The sequence below is a fragment of the Parambassis ranga genome, chromosome 2 (assembly GCF_900634625.1).
Source record: "Parambassis ranga chromosome 2, fParRan2.1, whole genome shotgun sequence".
Classification (NCBI taxonomy): domain Eukaryota; kingdom Metazoa; phylum Chordata; class Actinopteri; family Ambassidae; genus Parambassis; species Parambassis ranga.
Genome location: NC_041023.1, coordinates 13,573,538 through 13,596,169, shown reverse-complemented (window position 1 = coordinate 13,596,169; position 22,632 = coordinate 13,573,538). Strand labels below are relative to the sequence as shown.

The following is a 22,632-nucleotide window of genomic DNA, read 5'->3' as shown; positions in this document are numbered from 1 at the left end:
TCCTTTTTTGTAATCACTGAAGTTATGCTGTTACAGCTACAGGGCGCAGCAGAGCTCATTGTGGCCCTGGTGGAGGTTTAAGCTGTGTGCATTATCAGGCCCACAAAAGCTGGAGTCCTCCACGGACCGTGAATGCGTCAACATAAATCAGACACATTAATACAGTAAACTGAATTATTCCCAAAGAAAGTTGCTAACCATAGCAAATCCCTTTATTAACACGGATTCTAGTTTGCATTGTCATAGTGTTTTTATGTCATCAGCATACAGTGAAAGCATTACAGTTTATGTGCTTTCTAAACAATGAAAACAGATATGGATCAATAAGTTCTCCACTATGGTCCTGATAGTGTAGAAAATGAGCTGCTAGAACAGCACAACTCCAATGTTTTTACTTTATTTCCCAGCAAATATGGTTGAACATTTAAGCGAATAATAAAACATTAAAATTCCAATGTACAAAGACATAATATATTTGTTATTATGTGCACACCCACGTATAACCTGTAGTGCGAGATTTTCCACAGCAACAAAATAATAAAATAGCATGTGATAAGTCACGTGACTGCAGTCATATGACGGGAAGCGATTCATGTGTGGGGAGAACAACAAAAAGGGAAATCTGCCGATATAGCTGAGGAGTTTACTGACAAATCTTCATCATGCTTCTCGTCTTTTTGGTCGCTGCTGTTGTTTCTCAAACGGCGGCTCGGTTCACTGCGGACTGGACCAGTTTAGACGCCAGGCCGCTGCCTTCATGGTACGACGAAGCTAAGCTGGGGATTTTTATTCACTGGGGTGTGTTTTCTGTCCCCGGCTTCGACAGTGAGTGGTTCTGGTGGCACTGGCAGGGCCAGCAGCCTCCGGACCAGAAGTGTGTCCGATACATGTCCGAAAACTTCCCACCTGGATTCAGCTACCCGGAGTTTGCTCCTCAGTTTCACGCACAGTTCTTCAACCCAGGGGACTGGGCAGACATTTTCAAAGCTTCTGGTGCGAAGTGAGTGATTATTTATCCAGCGCTTCCGGGTATCGAAAACATCTTTGTTTCACGAGTTCCGACAGGTGTAGCATACAATAGGAACATATCCCCACCTATATAAAGAAACCACGGAATTATTATTGTTTATCTGCAGTTATTGTAATTTGGTATATTAATTCAATCCCTAGATTTAACGCTGAGAGTTTTGCGCGTATTTACGTTCATGGCACAACAGCGGTTTTGTTATTCATCCCGGACATAAAGGCAAGATCTGAGCAGGCAACACGTTCTTTCCATTACAGATATGTGGTCCTGACAGCAAAGCACCATGAAGGATTTACTAATTGGGGGTCTCCAAACTCCTGGAACTGGAATTCTGTTGATACTGGACCTCACAGAGACTTGGTGGGAGACCTGGGAGAGGCAGTGCGCAACAGGTGGGTTCTTAAAATGTTAACTGGTGATTCTTTTGAAAGCAGACAGTGGTGCAATTGAGTGATACCTGTCATGTCAGTAAGCATATAACAAATTCTGAATATGTGTATCCTTTAATCTCATTCAGGTCACTGCACTATGGACTATACAACTCTTTATACGAGTGGTTCCACCCTCTCTACCTGAATGACAAGAAGAATGGATTCAAATCACAGGAGTTTGTGATGCATAAACTACTTCCAGAGCTTTACAACATGGTTGTAAGGTCTGTACTGCTCACATATTTTTCTCTTGCACATACTTTAGTTAGATACAGTGCATTGGTGTGGTTACATAAGAGCACAGCGTGAGTACCTTGTCCTTCCTGGTGCCTGGTAGATACCGCCCTGAGGTAATCTGGTCTGACGGAGACTGGGAAGCACCTGACACCTACTGGAACTCCACCCAGTTCCTGGCCTGGCTCTACAACGACAGCCCTGTTAAAGTAAGAGGTCATATGGCAATATGCAAGAATGGTGCAGATTGCTGTAAGTAATTAATAATTAATGTAAGATGATGAATTATCTCCTTACTGTACCTCTCCTGTTTTAGGACACAGTCGTGACCAATGACCGCTGGGGAGCTGGCTGTTCCTGTAAGCATGGCGGCTATTACAATTGTCAGGACAAGTACACCCCAGGCCAGCTACCCAAGCACAAGTGGGAGAAATGCACATCTGTGGACACTTTTTCCTGGGGTTACCGTCGAAACATGCATATAAAAGAACTTATGGACCTGCCCAGCATCATTGAGGTCAGGATGCACATTCAGATTAGATATTTTATAATTAAATGTTGGATTAAAATTTCCCAGAATGTTTATAATTTTACCAACAGCCTCCTCTCTCCTGTCTCTTCTTTTGCAGGACCTAGTCAGTACTGTAGCCCTCGGGGGGAACTACCTCCTGAATGTGGGTCCCACACCCGATGGGATGATCCCTGCTGTGTTTGAGGAGAGGCTGAGGGGTGTTGGAGCTTGGCTAAATATCAACGGAGAGGCCATCTACACCACGAAACCCTGGAGGGTTCAGACAGAAAACACCACAATACCAATCTGGTAAAAACTGGAATCACTATTTTTGATATTTTTAGTAGCCAGACTGTGCAGTGTTAATAAAGCACTTCTGCTTATATAGGTATACATCTAAAGGGACCGCCATCTATGCCATCATGACCACCAAGCCACCAAAGGGCACAGTGCAGCTGTTAGAACCCAAAACATCCGCTGCCACTAGGGTAAGGGCAATAAAACAGTGCTGAAGTACAGTCTCGGTAAAGTATGTAAGCACAAACAATTGCACAGTATAATCTATAGGATGGACAATTTACTATGTTATGTATGACATGTCAGAAAATCTCTGATCTTTGTTGTCTAGGTGACTTTGTTGGGGAACACAGAGGCCTTACCCTGGGCCCCAGTCAAACCCAGTGCTGGCCTTACTATCCTTCTGCCTGAGCTGTCTTATACTCCTGGTCAGGCATGGACGCTCAAACTGGAGGGGGTCCAATAAGAAGTGCAACTCTAAAAGGCCGATTGCTGTATTTTAAATTGAGTAAACTCAGGTTTTACGTATTTGTGTTGTGGGATCATGGGGAAGCTTACATGCACTACAAATAAAGGGACAGGGGTTGTGTGACGGGTTAGTATCTTTGCCAAAATGAAAGAATGGAACAGCCACTTTAATGATTCCTTTAATGATTACAGTGCTGTCTGTTTTTTTTAATGACTGCATAAATGAAAGTGGAATCTGCTGTTTCTGGCAGCCTCTCTGCTGTCTAATTGCTGTTTCAGAAATGATTTATTATCCAAGTGGATCAAAGCACTTTCCTATTTTTTTACTGAGCTCCTTAAAAATGGTGGAATGGAACATAACATGACATGTCTTTTTGTTGTCATAAATAAAAACACATCTTTTTCTTTGCCTCTTTATCTCATAGGGTGTTTGCATAGAAACAATATTACAAGGAGACTATAATTAAATTATTATTATTATTATTATTTTCAGCAATTCCATAAAGTGGCACAGGAAGTCTTCTCTCCTACCCCACTATTTTTCAATAACCAACGATCTTAACCTGGTCACATTCCCTCAGCTCAATGCTACTTGTGACTAAATGTCAACTGGACACTTTCTATTAGTGTTTGCTACTGTAGTATTAGAGGAAAACATTATTTGTGTCAGGCTAAGTTTAAGCATGAATGGGGGTAGGAACTCCAGCTCCTGTTCATATCCAGCATGTCTCATGAACATACTTTTAATTTTAGGGCCCTCAACAGTGTCCTCTTCAAATAGTTGTCAACAAAAAAACACACACATTATAATGCATTATTAGCGAAACATGGCATTCAGTGGCCTTTACTGGCATGAAAAACATCTTTGTGTGTTGAACATTAGGCAAATTTACGACACAGACGTTTAGCATCTTCTTCGGCGAAATACGTCCTCACGTAATCTGATGACGCTAAAAGAAGCTCCAGTTAGCGCCCCCTGTGTTGTTGTGTGTGATGTGAGGCTAGCTGTTAGTAGCACTGGTGGGGAGACGCGTTGGTCGTCCATACAGGAAGCGCTTGTTATATTAAAAGTGCTGTCCTGGCTTTAAATCTATACAGTAAAGTATGGGGACATTTCTTTTTTGAAAGCAAAGTAAATTAAACGAGCAACAACCGGCAGAAACAAAAAAAATGGCGCCGACAACAGTAATGGTCTTCTTTTTTGCAGAAGATGAAAAAAGTACTTCATATGCATATTTTCTCAATATAGACTATTTTTATGGGTATATATGTGGTGGTTTTAATCAGTGGAGTCGTTCGAACAAACAGGAATATGAGTCATCTTCGACTGGATATGTTGTTGGACTTAAAGACCACTTAAAAGGTAAGGAAGCACCTTTGCGTTTTCTTCTTTATGATGTAGCATGCTGGTAAAATTTAGTTAATTATGCTTTGGCGCTCATTGTGTACATAAAATGAACTCACTGGTTGGATTGTGGAGAATCTAAGCTTTCTAACCATGTATAGTACGTGACGTCTATATGAAGTTAGCTAGTATGCAAACTGCTAAGTTGTTGTGAAGTAGGCCCCACATACACCTGAGCACAGCTGAGCTGATTGTAATGAGGATTTTTAAGTGTGTGTAAACTACTCTGCTTGAAATGAATGTTTCCACTAAATTGAAAAACAGATTACATTGACCTCAGGTGTTTTTTTTTTCTGGGAACTGAAATGAATTGATTAGTATTGTTGTTATGTAAAAGAGAGAGCACAGAACAAAGACAAATGAGACGCAGCCCCCATCTTTTAACTCGCTAAAATAGCTTTATAATAATCATATTAATAGTAATAATATTAGCCATTAGAAAATGTTGACAGTGTTACATTCTGTGTTGGGGTAAACCACGTCACAGTGTGCCATCTCTCTGGGCTTCAGCGCTATCAGACGTGCTCCTTTTGACACATCTAGATCCATAAAACCTACGAGATCAATAAATAAATTATGTATGTACAAAGCAGTGATGACCACAGCACAACAAACAAAATCATGATTTACACTGTGCAACAACCTCTGATGTGTTGTCCAGCATGATACACACACTGCATCCACCTCACCATTGTGTACCTCATGCATCTTGTGTTTCCAGTAGTGGCATCATGAAAGTTCATATCTAATGGCATCTCTATTGCTATATGGTCCAGTCTGTTTATAAGAGGGAAAAAAGCATTTAATGTTTGAATGCTGTGTTGGCACTGAATCAAATATGTAAAAAAAAGAAAGAAAGGAAACGAAGAATAAAGCTGAGCTTAGAGACAGAAAATCTTGCTCTAATAAACCCGTCTGATTAAAAATCATGGTGAGAAGTACAAAGAAGTGAAAGAGAGGAAGAGAGTACAGAAGGAGGGGCTGTTTTGTTTTTGCTACATTAGAGGGAAGATCACATAGAGTGGAGCATCTGTATCAGTTCGATGTCCATGTTGATTTTCCTCCTCTGGCAGCACTAAAAGTTCAGAGTGGAATAAAAGCACACAGAAGGATCTTTCATTCACTCCATCTGTTCATACTATCCTCTTTTGGTGATCTCTCACTCTTTGTGGGAGTGTCCATCATTGATCCCAGAGAAAAATGTTTTCCCAGAGTTAGAGTCAGATTACTTTTCCTCTACTCCATCTCCTTAGTAGCAGCGATTTATTGAACCTTTCATTATTGATTAAACTATGTGTTTTTTCATCATTGTACACAAGACTTGCCCTTGAATACTGAACATTGTTTACCCATAACTATAATCAACAACACCATTTATAATAATGAAAGTGATGGCAATAATGAATCCTTTTAATGACAATAATCATACTAATAATAATCATATTGTAATAACAATATATGTAATATTGAGAAGAGCAATGTCCATTGGTAACAGGTATTTACAGTTTTGTAAACGTGATGGTGGCAGGGTTTCATTTTTCTTCATTAATTACACAGTAATTGCTCAGTTGTCTCTGATCCGCATGGTTAGCTGTGTTTGTACTGTAAAGCAGCACTACCCCACCCCCACCACACACACACACACAAATTACCTCAGTGCTAAAGGCACATTGGAGTTTCAGTTAAACATCTGCTTGTGTTTGAGCTGTAAAGGAAGCCTCAGAGGAGAATATATAAAAAAAGTTTGGTCAAAGTACTTAAAAGTTAATTCTTACAGTGATAATTAATTCACACTGTGCATGATATGGTGCCTTTCAGCAATATCCATTCATACTGTTAGTAATTATTTTCCTGGCAATTCATATAAAAACTAAATGTATGTATTCCAGCGTATTTACGCTTCAATTTTAGATGAATTTCTTGCCATGAAAATCCAGATGCAATTAGGTGCAATTAAACCACTGTAAAAGAAGAGGGTGCAAGGAGATGATGTAATTAATGGAGTCAAGTCCAGGGCTCTAGAGTGCAACCAGCCATTTGAGAGGAAAAAAAAATTCTCTGCGACTCTTAAAGTCTCCCAGTGGTTCAATAACAGCCCATATTGTGGCTAAACCAATCAGAGATAGTGAAGAGAAGGCGAGGAAGATGAGAGAAGAGAATACTATATATATGAAACATGTTGTGTCGAAGAAAACAAAATATAAATCTCAATCACAAATATTAAATAAAGGTTTATATAATTTTAATAATTTTTTAAAACACATTGGCAGATGAGATAAGTGAGGAGCAACAGCCAGAAAATACAGAGAGAGAAAGCAAACAGGGAAATAAAGAATGCTGTATTAACTCCAAATCTTCATTCTGACATGCAGACTTATTGACATTCTGCCCATAGTTTGCCTATAATTTGTATAAGTACTATGAGTACATTTTATATGTTTTTATTTTAATTGTGTTCATTAAACGTGGTCCACATTTGCTTTAGGATGATATGTGATTATTTTAGCCCATTCATATTTCCTGTAATGGAGGTCAATTTATGGACCTCAATATTTCTAAAACTCTGGCTACGGCCCTATGAAAATATATGGACAGTAAACTGCGGTGTTTGATGCAGTGCACCTAACTTTTGTGCTGGTGCACCATTGCAAAAAGTTCTTCTAGAGCCCTGAAGTCAAACAAATGGGAGTTTAGAGTGCTGCATTTTTGATTGTGGCTCAGTGACACAGTAACAGTATATCAGTTCCATTTATTGCTGGAAATAATGGAACAAGACAAGCACAGGCTCAGAGCAATATAGATGCTTAACTTGTTCTACTCAGGTGTAATTTGTTGATTTATAACTTCAGCTTCCAGAGCAGCTCTGCCTCACAGAAATGTCAAATTAAAACTCCAATCTGCTACACCTACTACATGATTCCAGTTTGTTGCAGATAAACCATATGCAGCACGCACACACACACACACACACACACACATACACACACATCGGCTACAATTGAGCTGTTGCTTTAACCACCTGCATCAAAAAAATGGGGGCTCGAACAACAATTGATTTCTCCATCTCTCTGTCAAAGAGTATGGACAACATTCCTGCAGGACGGATCTGGCCCTGTACCTGTCAGGGTCTGTCTGTTGTGTGAGTTGTAGAGTATCCCCTGAGGACAGAGGTTTGGATCGGGGTTGGAGACACTGCTGCTAGAAACTGAGGTACTCATAGTTGGCTTGTCTGTCTGGCTGTCCATGTGGGGTTTTTGCACTTATAGCAAGAGGTGAAAGGGTTTGTATAGTAGTCAGATCAAGTTTGTACAACTACACACCCAGGTGCTGGGTTTATACTTGTGCAGATACAGAACAATGGATACTGGAAAGAAAAAAAAAAACATGAAAATTCACAACCACCAAAAAGTGTGTTTGCAATGGACCTGTCTCAAGGCAAGGTGGCTGGCTAACACCTCAACTTGTGATACAAAAGAAAAGTATAAAGGAGAAAGTCAGCCAAAGGAAACTGAAAAAGTAGTAGTTGCTACTGCGGATAAATATCCAGCAAAGCCTCTTCGATTCCTGGTGTCCCTCAAGGCCGACTCGTAATAGAAAGACCTTTCCATCCCTCCGCTTGTAGGTTTGAGGATTGTGAGGGTGGAGTCAAGAGTCCTTCACAGTGGAGTAACAGTATTAAAGCAGGTCTTTGTGCTTTGATTGACGAGGTCAGCGTCAAACACCACTGAGATGTTGTCAAGTTGGAGAAAGGACTATGGGACAAAAGGCTGTGCTGCAACCCATGATGCTGCAAATGAATTAAACATGGTGTGTGCCCTCTGCTTTAATTGCTGGGGCAGCTTCTTTTTGACATGGAGGTTGTTCAATTGATCTGAAAACATTGATTTCTGTTTCCAGAATACCAGTAGCATCATCCTCTGATATAATCTTTGTACAAAGAGGTGGTTCTACATTGTAAAATTCTATCAATCTCCAAAAAAACAAAAACAAACCAAGCAACCAAAAAGGCTTGTAGGCTACAAAATTTGCTTTCCTTTTATCAGTCAAAAATGAGCTAAATTTTTTTAAAGGAGGCAGTCGTAAAACATGCAGTGTTAATAACAACAAAATGTGCCATATGTGTGTTGCAAGTGAATGGTGAGGGAGATAAAGGATGCCATGTGAGAACAATAAAAAACATTTTCTGTAACAATATTCTCTGCAGATTGATACTTTTCTATTTACATATCTTTCTATATAGATATATACTGTAAACTGTGTTCAAAGGAAACCTCCACATATAGCTGGTTAGGCACATGTAGTTGGTTCTAAAGAGGAAATACAGGGAAGGGGGGGTATACAGCAGTATATGTTGTTAGAACCACGGACAGATAGTAGGCCTAAGGAGGATCATACTTGGCAATTAACACTCTTGCCAGTTATACCCTGTGAACCTGACTCACAAACTGAAGATAAGAGTACTTGTTTGAAATTTCACATGTACTGAGTCTGGATATGCCACACAGCTCACACAATGCTATAATCTATGATAATAATACTGTAGTATTTCACATTTGATATATGTTTCTTTGTACATATACTGTACTCAATAATCTCTACTCATCTAGAAATGTAGATTATATTATAAAATATACATCTCCCCTTAAAATATCCCATTTTGCCAACATGTTCCATCTAAATGTTAGAAAAGAAAAAATAAACAGGTCATGCTTAAAGACTTCTGTTTTGTCCTACTTCAAAATGGCAGATTTGGATTTTAGTAATCACTGGCCTCATATTTCAGTGCATTTACACGTAAGCCTTTGAGCAATATCCATACAAAATACATAAATTACAAATATCTGCTCTGATGTTAATTTGTAAATTAAATTAATTAGACCCTTTCAAAATCAAAATCATGCTACTATTTTTAGAATGAAAAAAACAGATAATATGATTTCAGGGTGTCAATAAAGGTAAAAGAACATATATCGCATATTAAATTTAAGTGTAACTTCATTTCAGCATAAATAACAGCTTGTTAAAAGTGACTCCTTTTCATTCCTTTTAATCAGTGCTGTGTGAAACTGGAAGGACTTTAAGTTAAGTGATTAGATGCTGATGAAGACTTTGGGCAGATCTCCTATGATCTTGTGATCATGTGCCTCACTTAGGAGGGGAAAAAATCATGGGGAAATCCGCTCACATAATATTTCAAGAGAAGTTAAAAAACACCGCATGTCAAGGGAAAGAAGTGAAATAAAGTAATAAAGATCTTCTTTCATGGCTGCTTTGTCAGACTGCCTGTTAATTTCTGACTGAGGTGGATACAACTCTCAACAGACCACTGTTAGAGTTAGTTTGGGTCCTCATTTGACCACTTGGTGGTGTTATAGTCTCACAGTGTAAAGGGGGGCTTCCTCAGTGAAGTCCTGGAAAAACCTCCTAGAATATAATTTCCCTAAAAACTCCCAGAAACCCATCCCCTGAACACTTCAGAGAGACTATGTAAGAAACAATTGGCTATATTTTTTGTTTGTGTTTTGTCTTAGTGATGCTATCAAGGCTGTGATGCTACACTGCAAAGAGCTCCTTTTGGCAAACATGAGTGTGCCCTCTATGTACAAATAGCACTTGCTCATTCAAACAGCCTCACTGCTGAATGCCAACGGTAGACACAGAGACGTGAGGAAGGAAATATGTAAAAATAGTTTTATATTATTTGACTGCGTGGACATATGACACCTGGGTGTAAGGTGCCAGCTTTAGTTGGCTGATTAGTTGGAGGATGTTCTTTGGGGTTCGCCAACAATCTGACTTTAAGGGCAATTAAACTGAGGCTGAGGAATCCATCCATGTTTAATGGTAGCATCAGTGAAGAGTATGGAAGTGACTTAGTCATGTTTCAGGACCCCCACAAATAGGGAGCTGACTGCTGCAAATGGTATCCACACAGGAGATTCTGTCAGAGGTCTTGTGCCTGTTATAAGCCCTTTATTTTCAGTGATGGAGATGTGCTAGGTGAACACGCACAGGCATGCTACTACTGCGTGAACCTGCTCTCAAAAAAGTGGACTATTTCTTGTTTGTTGTAGGCCAAAAATCTTTATAATATAGACTTAAAAATGTCTGCAACTCAGCTGCTAGCTACCAGTTCAGGTCGAGGCCTCTTTGTCAGTGAAATTTCAAGACACTAAAATGGCTGTCATTGCTTTTTTGAGTACGATGAGTACGATAATGCGGAGGGGAGTAGCAAATAAACAGCCAGAGGATCCAAAGCTTGGTTCAGAGAGACTGAGAATGGTGCACGCTAAGAGAGGAGGTGGAAGGGAGACACCTCAGCCTCGTGTTCACAGTCGAGTCTGCGCTTCGGGGATGTAGATCTCGATGCTATCAGCACTCTCTGTGGCTGAGTTCTGCCTGAAGGAGGCAGTACGCTTGGTCTGCAACAGCCTTCTCCTTGCTTCTGTCCTCTGACGGTCCCCCAGATCCAGGGACTTCTCCCTGATTGGTAGGGTGTGCCCTCCCACACGAGGCACCACCAGGCTCCCTGCTCCACCTCCTCCAACTCCAGCATCACCAATGCTATCTGCCCGGAGACTGCCGCTCACCCCACCTGCTGGCTTCTTTGGTAAGGGGGGAGGAAGCTTCTTGTCCTCCTGGCCCAATGATGGTGAGACGTTAAGACGAAAATGGACAGTGGATTTATCATGTTGGGTGGTGGGGGAAAAATGGTTGTAAACAAAAGGGAACCCATGCATAAAAAGTGGAGAGGTTGGGGGTACAAAGAGAATGAGAATAAGTGCAAAATGAAAAAATCCAAAACATCCCAGCATGCATTGGCATTGGGAGATGTACAAGGAAATGAAATGGGAAAAATGTAAACAAAGGTAACAAATAGAAAAAAGAAGAAAAGACAAATAAGTGTTAAGTTTGTTGTTGGGAATCATGTCGATAATTGAGACCGTCTAACGTCTATACACACAAGTATTTTCCTTTTTCCTGATTCACTGCATTAAGTGCAAAAAAAAATTACAAACACTTGACTCCAGTCTTGTGGGCTTCCTAGTTCCTTTTGCTGTTGTGTATTTTCACAGACTGCAAAGGCTTGGACGGAACAACCATCTGTGCTACTCTTCTGCACACTGCCATCTTAGCTCTAGAAGAGTGCTGCAGAGAAACCAGGGTTGTTTGAACCCCTTGGTCTCTCACCTTCTTTTCTGGTGGGAGCCTCCAGCCAGAGTCCTTGATCCTTTGCAGGTCCTGGAACTTCACCCTCACATCCTCTATGTTGAGCTGGAGCAGGTCCCAGAAGCCTGCCAGGTCCTGAGATGTGGGCTGGGGGTAGGCTGATGGGTCCTGGGTGGGAGAGATCAATGACATGAGATCAATTTCTCCAGTGGAGTGTTTGCAGCTGTTTTGTGCCACAGCCAGAATCTCAGTAAAACTATGCTCCATGTGTAATGTGTGTTGTCATCACATGCAATCACACATGCTCACCACACTTTGCTGGCAGAGGCGGAAGAACTGCTGGACTTTCTGGGACATGAGCATCTGGGCACTGCCGACTGCATTTCGAATCAGCTCAAGAACTACAAGCAAAATTGGAAATGAGCAGTTTTAGAAATTCTAAGATCACTCAAAGGTCATCTTCGATCTTCTTACTCACTTTCCTCTGGAAGTTCATTTTCTTCTGCCTCTCTCTCCATGTTCTGGCACCAGCCCTCCATCCTCTCCACCTCAGTCTGCAGTAGGCGTAAGAAGAACTCTCCATCCCTCATGCAGGGTGAAGCTCGGCCTGAGTCGGGCAGGCTCCTGGGCCCCTCTAAGGATGGTGTGCCTGCCCAGGCTCGCTCGGAGGTGATGGGCAGAGGAGAGTGGGAACGTGGAGGCAAGTGCGTGTGCTGGTGCAGCCGTGAGTCTGCTTGGCAGGTCTCAGTAGTGTAGCCACTCTGGATAAAGTCCTAGAATGTCAGAAGAGAAAACTTCTGATGTATTTGTACCATCCATCTATCCACCAACTGATCTTGCTGATCATTTACAATACATCTGTGTGGTGTAGCACTGGTGCCATAATCATGGGTTTTTTTCATAGTATAATAGAATTAAGCCAGCAAGTTTAGTGAAAACCAGCCTCTAAATGCCTTTAGCTGTCTCTGGTAGTATTGTGTAATAATAACGATGACATACCTCTCTATATGCCCACTGTCCCTGTGTGTGGACAGTGCGGTGGCACTCTGTGTACTGGCTTGCAGACTCGGGCTCCGATGAGTGCCTTTGAAAAGAGCAGCCAAACTGCAGACTCTTGTCCTGTGTTGGCACAGCGATGCTGAGCCCTGGAAAACCCTCAGGGTCCAGGTCGGCCTGCACGCTCGCCGTCACGCTGTTTGAGCGCTTGAAACGAGCCCGTCTGCAAGACAGGGAGTCACAATGGCCCTGAGCAATCCAGTCACATATCGCATGCACAAGCCCATCTCAATTTTTTTTTTATTTTTATGATTGCACATTCCTATTCGTGCTGTCACTGCAGTCACTACTACTCACTGCTTGTGATACGTCCAGCTAAATCCTCTGGCATATGACGCACCAGTGTGTGCAAATGTCATGTCAGTGGGCTCAGTGATGAATGTTTACTCTTATTACAAGTTTATACCCCCACCTCCCCACATCCTTCTTTGCTGTGTGATGAGCTGTGAGGTGTGACTCAGATTTCCATTACTGGCCTCCTGTTCTCTTCCACCCTCTGATGTCACACTGTTATCCTTGCTGATTGCAGGAGGTGGGGGACATCGTTAACAGGTGGATGATCACACACTGCTCAAGGTTTGGGAGTGTGTGATGCTGTAAATGCCTGCCTGCCATGCATGCATGCAAATCTGACCCGTAAGCAATGCTGGATATAATTAGGAGAAGGGCTGAGACACGTGTGAAAGTCATGTTGAGTGTATGATTTGCAGTAGTCATGGTTACACTCCCTGATGGCGAAAAAACAAGACATTCTTTGAACAGAGTGTTACAGAGTTCAAGCTGTGATGTCTGATGAAATGTTAAATGAAATAATAGGATCTAGCCTAGAAATCAACCATAGGTGGCTGCACTGTCGGGCGCCAAGAAGATGAAGGCTTTCAAATCATAAATTAAAATTATTCACATAAATTACTGTACAGACACCAAAAGTTCTTGATGAAGCTGCGTATTTTGGGGACAAAGATAAATCATCTAATAAACAAACACGCATCTTAATTTGCAAGTTTATATGTATGATGAAGTAACCTAAATGCCAGGCAAAATATACCTAGGCAAGTTTTCACTGCTTTCATTGCAAGTTAAACTTTTTTTTACCTTTTGTCATCTTCCACTTGGACTCCTATAGAGTGGACCTCTGTAAGTGCTTTGCCCTCTGCGTCCGAGTCTGACAGAGTCTCTGAGCTGTCCACCTGTAGTGTAAGAATCGCCATGTAGATGTAACATATACGTTACATACAGTTGAAAAGTCAAAAACTCAAAAAAGGCAGCTGTGTAAAACAGCTTTGACATTTGACGCACTTTATTTATTGTGTTGCAGAGATATCTACTGAAATTTGGATGCTAACCAGCATTCATAGCATCATGTAATACCATGTACTCCTTAATTGAACTGGGAATGAATGACCTAGTGGAGATAAAGGCCCGTTTGGTTCAGTAGTACTAATCAAGTTAAAACACAAGCTTATGGTTTTATAGTAAACTTACAGTTTACAGAGCCAAGCTAGCTCTCATTCCCTGTTGTCATTTTATTAAGTGAAGCAAAAACAGACACACATCAGTCTTCTCATCTAACTCACAGATAGGAAGCATATAACTTATAAGTGGATTGTATTCTGAAACTCTTTATCTCTTAGACTTGAAGCTGAATTTCCATTTGTTGACTGTGCCTTTTTAGTTTATATTGAATAAACTGGATATTGTTTGTCATGAATAAAAAAACACTGCGCTTTCTCACCTGCACGGCTATGGATGGCCTCCACTTTCTGCCCCCACGTCCGTCATCCTGCCCTCCTGCTTTACTCAGAATTATGCTGTTCTGAGGCAGAGAGACCGACTTTCCCAGGCTGCCACCGACCCTGCCGTCCCTCTCCCTAGCTGGCCTTGGTGGCCCCTCCAACAGACTGTCAGCTGAGCTGCTGTGTTTGGCCCTCACCCCAACTCCTGGCCCCCCACTGTAGGGCACGAGCTCCCTCGAACCCCTGACCCCATCTAGGCTCTCTGCAGAGTTACTGTGCTGTCGAGAACGTCCAGGTCCACTGGCTGTGTAGTAGCCTCCTCTGGAGGTGCGACCCGAGGGTCCGTCAGAGCTACCAAGGTCCACAGAGTTGCTGTGCTGCTTGGGGCGCCCAGGACCAGAGCCTCCGCTGCTATGGAAGTAGGCATCCTGGGTGGACTCTGTGCTGCTTTGGGCTCGCACTGAGAGTGAAGACTTTGACATGCGAGGTGGGAGTGGGGGAGGAGCACCTTTACGATAAGGAAAGACTGAAGCATCAGAAGAGTAGGGGGAAAAGAAGACAGAGGCAGAATGGGGTGTTAAGAGCACAATGGGTAATAAGTGGATACTTACAAAAGGGACAAACTGACAGGAAAATGATAGTGATAGGAAAGTTAGTAAAAAAGTAGGAATCAGTATTGAGAGGAGAGGAAGCAGAAAAAAACATTTAAAAAAATTATATTAATGCAAGATGTGACAGAAAGATTTATAAATGCAACTCAAAAGCGGCATTTCTTTTTATTAAAAAAATGCTTTTTGATATGAATTTCAGTGTGAGGCAGGGAGCGAAGTGGTGGAAAAGACAGACGTGAGAGAAAGTGAGAAAAGAAAACCTCTTCCCTTGAGCTAACTTAACTCTGCTTCTTAAGACGATAAAGCAATATCCTGAGAGAAATATTAAAAGGAGACGTGCAGATTTTCCTCACAGCTTCTTGTGCATAGACACTGTTAAAATGTGCCAACCATAAGCTCCTATGCATATACAGGTATGTAGGTGTGTGACTTTGTACACTGTGCGTGTGTGTTTGCGGTTGATGCACCGCTTCACAGAGGCTTTAGGAAATCTTAGTAGGGATTTGCTGGTTGTTAAGAAATTAGAGTCCTGCAAGCAACTAAAGTGGCTCTACTGTACAAACACTGTACAAGCAGCCACACAACCAGAAATCACTGCTTATTAGGCCTAAGCATTATTGGAAAGAATTATCTTGGAAAAAAACAAACATTGTCAAGAATAAAGACAAAGAAATGAGAGCACCCAAGGAAGAGACACACAGCAAAAGACAAGTGCGCAAGAAGCAGCTGGAGACAGGTGTTCCTGTACCTATTACTGAGCCTGAGAAACCTGCAATTACACAGAGGAGTGTGATGGTAGAGACAAAGAACAAAGAGCATGTACAATAACACGGCATGCCTATAGCATGCACACATGCACAAACAGAGAGAGCTTCGGTGGAGATCATTAGAGAGTGGAAGAATAGAGAAAAAAATTAAAACGGATGCACATATATTTCATGCAGCTGAAAGAGAGAAAGAGTGCAGAGTTTACGAGTGTGCATGCATAGACTGGCTCTTGTCAAGGTGAACAGGCACAAGCTGTCATAAAATTCCTTTGCCCACTGCGTCTTCCACCAGGTGGCCACCACATAACAGGCAACCACACATTCCTTTTAACACTCCCACCAGACCCTAAACCCCAAAACTCACCGGCCCCACCCTTGGTGCTTCCCTGGGGGCCAGACATGGAGAAGACAGAAAGGCAGTCGTCGTCCTGGGAACATCCAGCCTGGATGGCGCGTACATAGCTGTGGCTACGAGTGCGGAACACACCTGGAAGATCCAGAGCCTCAACGGCTTGGGATTCCACCTCCCCAAACATAGTGTCACACACGGCCTCAAACTGGCGGTTCAATGTGTCTCCCAGCTGGAGGACAAGAGGGAAGGTGATAGATGAAACTGGAGAGGATGATAGTCATTACTTTACGTTTCACATCTGTAATTTCCATATATCTGTTACCTGGGAGCTGGTCAAAGAGCGGGTGTAACTACGGGAGCGGGTGTGGGTTTTCGGTGTGGTTCGGCTGTTAGGGTAGGAGTCTGTACACTGCTTGCATGAGTACCTGGAATAAAGATAAAGAGCATTATGCTTGGCTGCATGGTGTTGAGTTGTGGCTGTAAAATACTTACCATTTGTTTTTATATTATTAAGAACATTTTTTAACATTTGGTCAACTCAAATTCAGTCTCATGTTGATGCTGCATTAACATGCCAAATGGGGGGGAAATGCAAAACATCAAATTAGAACTATAATTGGCTCATTTCATTTAAAACCATCTTGAATATATGACTATGGATCAATATAGAAACATCGACAATAGACATTGAACTGTGCTCTGTGCTCACGTGATAAAATCTTTGCAAAATACATTTTAAACATATTAACCAGACTGAATTTGCAACATACTGTAATACTAATTTTACCCGTTTGTTGTTTAGACCTTAGCAGTAAAATCAAAGGTGCTGGACCTGTAGCCAAAAATAAAAGCATATTTCAGAGCAACAGTAAACTAGCATCATGCAAAAATCCTTTTATGCTTACTATAATTTTTGTACGCAAATATTCTAAACTAAATTGTGAATTTTATGAGTCATGCTGTGTCATATTGTAGCTTAGAGGAACATATTGTATTGTAAATATAAACCAGATAAGTACAAATTTTGTGGCACTGGACCTTTGATCCATGCTGATTGATCGCCTGAAGGCATCCCTCTGTGCGATCAGGGTGGACTTAGGTGAAGCTTTGGGGCTAGTGTCTGAGTCTGCGCTGTCATCATCACCCATGGCCTTGATGTAACTGCCACTCCGCATCCGACGGCATGGGATCTCCCCTCCGCCGTCTGTTCCACCGCCATATCCTCCCCAGTCTTCTGAAGGGACCTAAGACACATTCACAATTAACCAGGCAATCACAAATTCAAAAATAAACATAATAAATTTAGATTGATCTGAAAATATAGGTGGTGAGTAGAAGTATAGCAACCATGTGGACACATGGTCAAACTTTTAGTAGGATTGTCTATGAATGGGTTAAGATGTGTTAACATTTTTAAGTAAGCATTCCTCTTCTACACCAAGTGTTAAGGGACGTAATCAGTATTAAGATATTGAAGATGTTTTCACTGCACTGTTGGCAGTTTCCTCCCAATATCTGTTATTAAAGTCTCAAAACAGAAATATATTTCATCATTGAAAAATATTTCACACCTCCAACAGAAGGACAGTGATTCAGACATACAATTCTGGCACACGTGCACACAGTGTAAGGGTGTAAAGCAAACACACCACATGGCTCAATCATGCTCATGCACATGATGAGAGCACCTTCACAAACACACTCACACATGCACAGATGCATACATGGGAGGCAATGCTAGAGAAAGAGAGAACGGGACAAAGGGACTTACAGAAAGAGAGAAACTCTGACAGCTGGAGAAACACTGACACAGAGAAGGAAAACAGTGTAAGCTAGAAGCTGAGAGACGGAGAGACCAAATAAACAGATACACAGGAAGGCAGGTATATGAGCAGAGAGGATGGCAGACAGAATGTGGGAGAGGTGACAAAAATGAAAAGAGGGCCGGAGGACAGATGAACAGACACACACACACACACACACACAGAAACACAGACAACAATCTAAAGAGGAAGACAATAAACAATAAAATTAAGCATCACAACAACAAGTTCACACTGTGGCTCTAGAATTTTGTCAGAATCCTTTTTGTGGTTTTTGTTATGTTGGACTTTTTCAGCAGGAAAATAACCCAAGATATAACCACATGCAGGATTGTAAAATTGAGAAAAGATGGTTTTTGGCCACTCTCATTAGCTCCTATCAACTGGCTGAACTATGGACATATATGGAAGTGTTGAGGGTGACTAGAGTTAGCTTTACAAGACAGTTGAAATATTATTTCCAAAAATTAGCACAAACAATGGTCTATGAGCGGCTAAAAAGCTTTGATGGAAACTGATAATTATATCTGGATTATGTGTGATCTCATTCACATATTGACAAGTGCAGCTTGAACTGGCATCATAACGAACAAATTCACGTATTAACCTTGTGCATGGAACTCTAGTATTGTAGAGAACCACTCAGTTCGACACGAAATTTATGCCTGTGTCAGTCATCTGATCTCACTTCTTTTTCAGTATGATGAAAGGTTTACACCATTCTACAGTAAGTAACAGCAGCAGCTTGTGCTGAAGGCCCTCTCAGTCTCCCAGTTTCTGCAAATGCTGTAAGGGTGTGTGGTCGTATACAAGCATGTGACCAAATGAGAACACCTACACACAGTGACACACACACACACACACACACAGAGTCAAGGCCCCGGGGTTTGGCATCCAGCTGAGAGTGTGTTTTTAAGGTCATCACTTAAAAGATGATTCAGCCTAATCTGCCGATCCCCCTGGCCTTTCACTATCTCTCTCATTTCCTCATCCGGCTCTTTCACTCCTCTCCTCACTTTGCCCCTTGGCTACCATCACCACCTTTATCTCTTTTCTATCCCTGAGCTTGCTTTCCTATCTCTGCATCCCTCTACCTTACTCTTCTCACTCCTCAATCTTTGTCTCTCTCTCCCCCTTGCTTGTCTTCATTTCACTTTTCCTCCACATCCTCTTTTTTTATCATTTCTTATCTATGGCAAACAGGCCAAGGGAATGGAGAGGCTTAAGAAATGGAGAGTGGCAGGTTCTGATGCCACACATTGTGATTGGCGTTGGCACTGTGGGACAAAACCTTGCACATGTCCTTTTGCCTCGGCTCACTGTAATCTAGACTTGTGAAGATTCACTCATTTTTGCTTGTGTTGTTTGCAGGAAACTTGAGTGGCAGCCCAGTGTGGACTTGTCAGAGAGAGCGTATATTTAATTATATGTCCTTTTTGTTGTAAAAGATACAGCAGCCTTTATTCATCTGTGCTCTTACTTATTAACAGGAATAATCATGAATGAAGTGGTTTATTCAAATGCCTTAATGAGGTAGCTGACATCAAGTGTGGGTGGACAAATATCTCGCTTTTTTGTTGGACAGTAGCTAGCATTTACTTTTTATAACCGTTTCAATGTGAAAAGCTACCTGCTCTGGCCACAAGCACTATGAGAGTTGTGAAAATGAACCAAAAGCATGCTTGGAGTTGTGGCTTCACTGCTGCTATTTGTCCTGAGGTCTAGCCTTGTGATAAAGCTAAGGGAAGGTGCCTGCTCTTTAGCTCTGCTCACAAAATTCACTGTTTCCCTTCCAAAACTGCTGGTGACACCTAGGGATATGAAAAGAGCTGCAGCAAGGAAGTTCGCCTTGTGTTCTGAGGTGTAAATGTGATGTTAGCCCAAAGCACAGAGGCAAATTTTGTGGGGTTTTTTTTGTCCTTTGAAAACACATGACCCTGCTCTGTTTGTCTCTTCTATCAGCAGACCTCAGCTGTGTCTAAAAGGATGAGAGTTGGAAAAACACCAGGGACTCCTGCGGCTACCTGCTGTTTCCGTAGAAACACAGCCTGCATGGCAGGACTACCTCAACACAGCTGGAGGTTTGTAAGTGTATCTTGTGTGTGAGAGCCCTCTGCTCAGCTGCCTTTTTAGATACACTGAAACAACCATTAGCTTTTTCATTTTAACATGTTTGTACACAAAATCAGGGATTGGGCACTAGGTAAATTAAATGCATTGTATTTAAGATTGTGTATGATGTATGTAAGTGAAAGACTGACTTGGACTTTTGGAAAGACAGGTAATGGGTAGATTTGAATATCTCTAACCTAATCTTCAAAATCCACCGGGCACTGTAGTATTATGTTGTTTAATAGTACTTCTGCGAAGCACCAAGAAAAATAAGTCACCTATGCTTTTTAAATGTACAGTGCACATCTGTTGATATGCAGGCATACACACACCTGCAGGTAATGGAAGGTCCTCTCCTTCATCTTGCTTTCAATGGGCACCAGGGCTTTGTCATAGCCTCCTCCCCTTGTGGAAGGATACACCTCTCTGGCCTGACTCACGGTCATGGCTGACCAGGTGCTTCTCTTTAGGGAGTGCCCATGATGCCCATGGTGTCCATGGTGCCCTCTTTCTTCATTTCCAGCCAGAGCCATTGTGGTACAGGCCAGACACTCCCCAGACCCAGGCCCACCACTTCGCTCCTTTGGCCTCTTCATGGTGAGTTCTTGAATAGCGGCATCCAGGCTCTCGTGTCCACTGGGATAACCCCGTCTACCCCCGCTGACCAGGAAGCTGCTGTCACTGTCCAGGTTGTCATCGGAGCTCCACCAGCCTGCTGTTCTGCTGCGATGGCGTCTGCCTGACTCATGCCTCGAGTCTCCACTCTTGCTACGCTCTCGAGACTTATTCCTCCTGGTAGAACGAGACTGATGGCCTGAGTACTGGCTCTCCTCTCCTCCGCTCCTGTGGCCTCCTCCTCTCTCCCCGCGGTAGTCCCCACCTCCCCTCGTGCCGTTGTACTCCCTTTTGGTTGGTGCCTCCAGGGAATGAGACTTGGCAAAGAGGCGCTGCACAGAGTTGACCAGGTGGCGAATGCGGGATGGGCTCTCGCTGCGTTGCTCAGCACCACCACTAGCACTGCGCTGGTACTGCAGTGTGTGGAAGCCATCAGGGTGGAAGGGCACCTGCTTCTCAAACTGATCCATCAAGTTTGGGGGGATGCGATGCATCTTTCCTCCATGGCCTGAGGAGACACACTCTTCACAAGAGTCAAATGACTGGAGGGGTGGGTGCTGGCTGGGGTGGGAACGGGGAAAGGTTCCCCCTCCGGAGTGACTGTGGGAGTGTGAGTGAGAGTGGGAGTGGTGTCTTTCCAGCGCCAGAGCTTCAGCTGGCCCTCCCGAAGGATAGTAGTGGCCATCTCCGTGACCCTGGTAGTAATCTCTGCCCGGGCCGTCACAGTCCTCAGGGGTGCAGTGGCAGGGGCCTCCTCCGCCACCACCGGAGGAATGCTGAGACATGCTACGGCTGACATGGTACCCTTTCATAGGCGCCGGGGCGTGGTGGGCCGTCCGGGCCGAAAGGGGGCGCTGTGGGCGTGACAGGGCTGTACCGGTATCACCTGGAGGCAAAGAAATACGTATGTAAGCTTTGTGATCACACTATTTATAAACACAAATATTCAATTGAATCAAGTGCTCAGTCTTGCAATCAGTGATATTTTACTGCCTCATTACGCAGAGTAACCATGAAATGATGGGGAAGTGTTGCTGATCGCTGCCAGTCAGCCAGTAGCAGCTGAAAATTCAAGCTTTCTCACAAAATCCGCATAATAAGAACTTGATTTGCACTTCAATGTGAAAAAACAGTTTTTGCACTGTAAATGCTTGTGCGAGGCACAAATGTGGAGGTATTGTGGAGTCCCAGTCATGATATGACTTGCAAATTAATCCCAACAAAAAGAAATAGATTTGGTTGATTGATGTCCAGATTGTTTTCTCCCTTCTATCAAGTGGTTCCATAAATTGAAAATGAAAACAATGTTTCTTTTTTCCTTTTTTTTCTGATTAACATTTTTATTGATGTTGCACTTCATTTTTTACCCAACCAAAGACAAACAGTGTAACAGTGAGCATTCATCCTGCAGGCTGCAATAAGCAGCCAGACAGCTTTCTTCTTCTCATTCATCTCAACGGCTGCTGGGCTGATAAATCAAGAATATTAGCCTTTCTTTCTCAGTGTGTCTTCTCTGTTTCTACCTCCCTCCCTTTTAGCACCTCTGGCTCCTCTCTGCCGTTTATCGTTTTATTCATCAGCCCTGTGCTCCTTGTTGCCTGTCTTTTTCTGCGTCCAGGCCTGCAGGGAGTCTCAGAGCATTCGCTTGATTTACAGCTGAGGAAAACAGTGTGTTTATCGATCACTTGCATCCTTAATGCAGAGGAGATAGAGAGAGAGCAGTGGCAAGCATCCAAGCATATTCATAAACGTCTGTGCAATCCATTACAGCATAATTTCACTGTTTGAGTACCAACTGAACGATAACACAATACACAATATCCAGGTAACCAAGCAAAAACAAAGCCGTTGCCTCAAAGTGCAGAAGAAGATGGGATCTTCTCCACTAAACAAATGCAGGAAATGAAATCCATACTCCTTGCCAAGCTGCAACAAGACTGTGGCACAATGTAAACCTTATTACCACACTCTGATTGTAGTACACAGAATGGAAACAGGATAAAGGCTGTCTTTGGAT

At 42.5% G+C, this 22,632-nt stretch overlaps 2 protein-coding genes across 2 annotated transcripts; one reads left to right on the top strand and one right to left on the bottom strand.

The window, feature by feature from the left end:
- The first annotated feature begins 635 nt into the window (after positions 1 to 635).
- LOC114431745 (tissue alpha-L-fucosidase-like) lies at positions 636 to 3,385 on the top strand. The gene is made up of 8 exons (XM_028399356.1): positions 636 to 1,000; positions 1,285 to 1,419; positions 1,545 to 1,682; positions 1,796 to 1,901; positions 2,009 to 2,209; positions 2,322 to 2,512; positions 2,592 to 2,691; positions 2,832 to 3,385. Exons 1-8 carry the CDS (start codon positions 663 to 665, stop codon positions 2,964 to 2,966), a joined length of 1,344 nt encoding a protein of 447 aa, XP_028255157.1. The 5' UTR covers positions 636 to 662; the 3' UTR covers positions 2,967 to 3,385.
- Positions 3,386 to 10,702: 7,317 nt separating this feature from the next.
- Positions 10,703 to 21,427, bottom strand: dlgap3 (discs, large (Drosophila) homolog-associated protein 3). Its single transcript, XM_028398781.1, has 11 exons — positions 20,333 to 21,427; positions 17,104 to 17,309; positions 16,388 to 16,490; positions 16,078 to 16,294; positions 14,335 to 14,861; positions 13,695 to 13,789; positions 12,543 to 12,762; positions 12,022 to 12,316; positions 11,853 to 11,944; positions 11,565 to 11,711; positions 10,703 to 11,011 (listed from the first exon to the last, which is right to left on the bottom strand). Exons 1-11 carry the CDS (start codon positions 21,425 to 21,427, stop codon positions 10,703 to 10,705), a joined length of 3,306 nt encoding a protein of 1,101 aa, XP_028254582.1.
- Between the last annotated feature and the right edge of the window lie 1,205 nt (positions 21,428 to 22,632).

Excerpts from the sequence above, each read along its gene's own strand:
- dlgap3 (XM_028398781.1), bottom strand. The coding sequence starts at position 21,427 with ATGAAAGGGTACCATGTCAGCCGTAGCATGTCTCAGCATTCCTCCGGT. Across the intron at positions 16,295-16,387 it reads GCTCTTTGACCAGCTCCCAG|CTGGGAGACACATTGAACCG; the intron begins GTAACAGATATA and ends CTTGTCCTCCAG. Across the intron at positions 14,862-16,077 it reads AAGCACCAAGGGTGGGGCCG|TCTTTCCTTATCGTAAAGGT; the intron begins GTGAGTTTTGGG and ends CTGATGCTTCAG.
- LOC114431745 (XM_028399356.1), top strand. The coding sequence starts at position 663 with ATGCTTCTCGTCTTTTTGGTCGCTGCTGTTGTTTCTCAAACGGCGGCT. Across the intron at positions 1,001-1,284 it reads TTCAAAGCTTCTGGTGCGAA|ATATGTGGTCCTGACAGCAA; the intron begins GTGAGTGATTAT and ends TTTCCATTACAG. Across the intron at positions 1,902-2,008 it reads ACAACGACAGCCCTGTTAAA|GACACAGTCGTGACCAATGA; the intron begins GTAAGAGGTCAT and ends CTCCTGTTTTAG.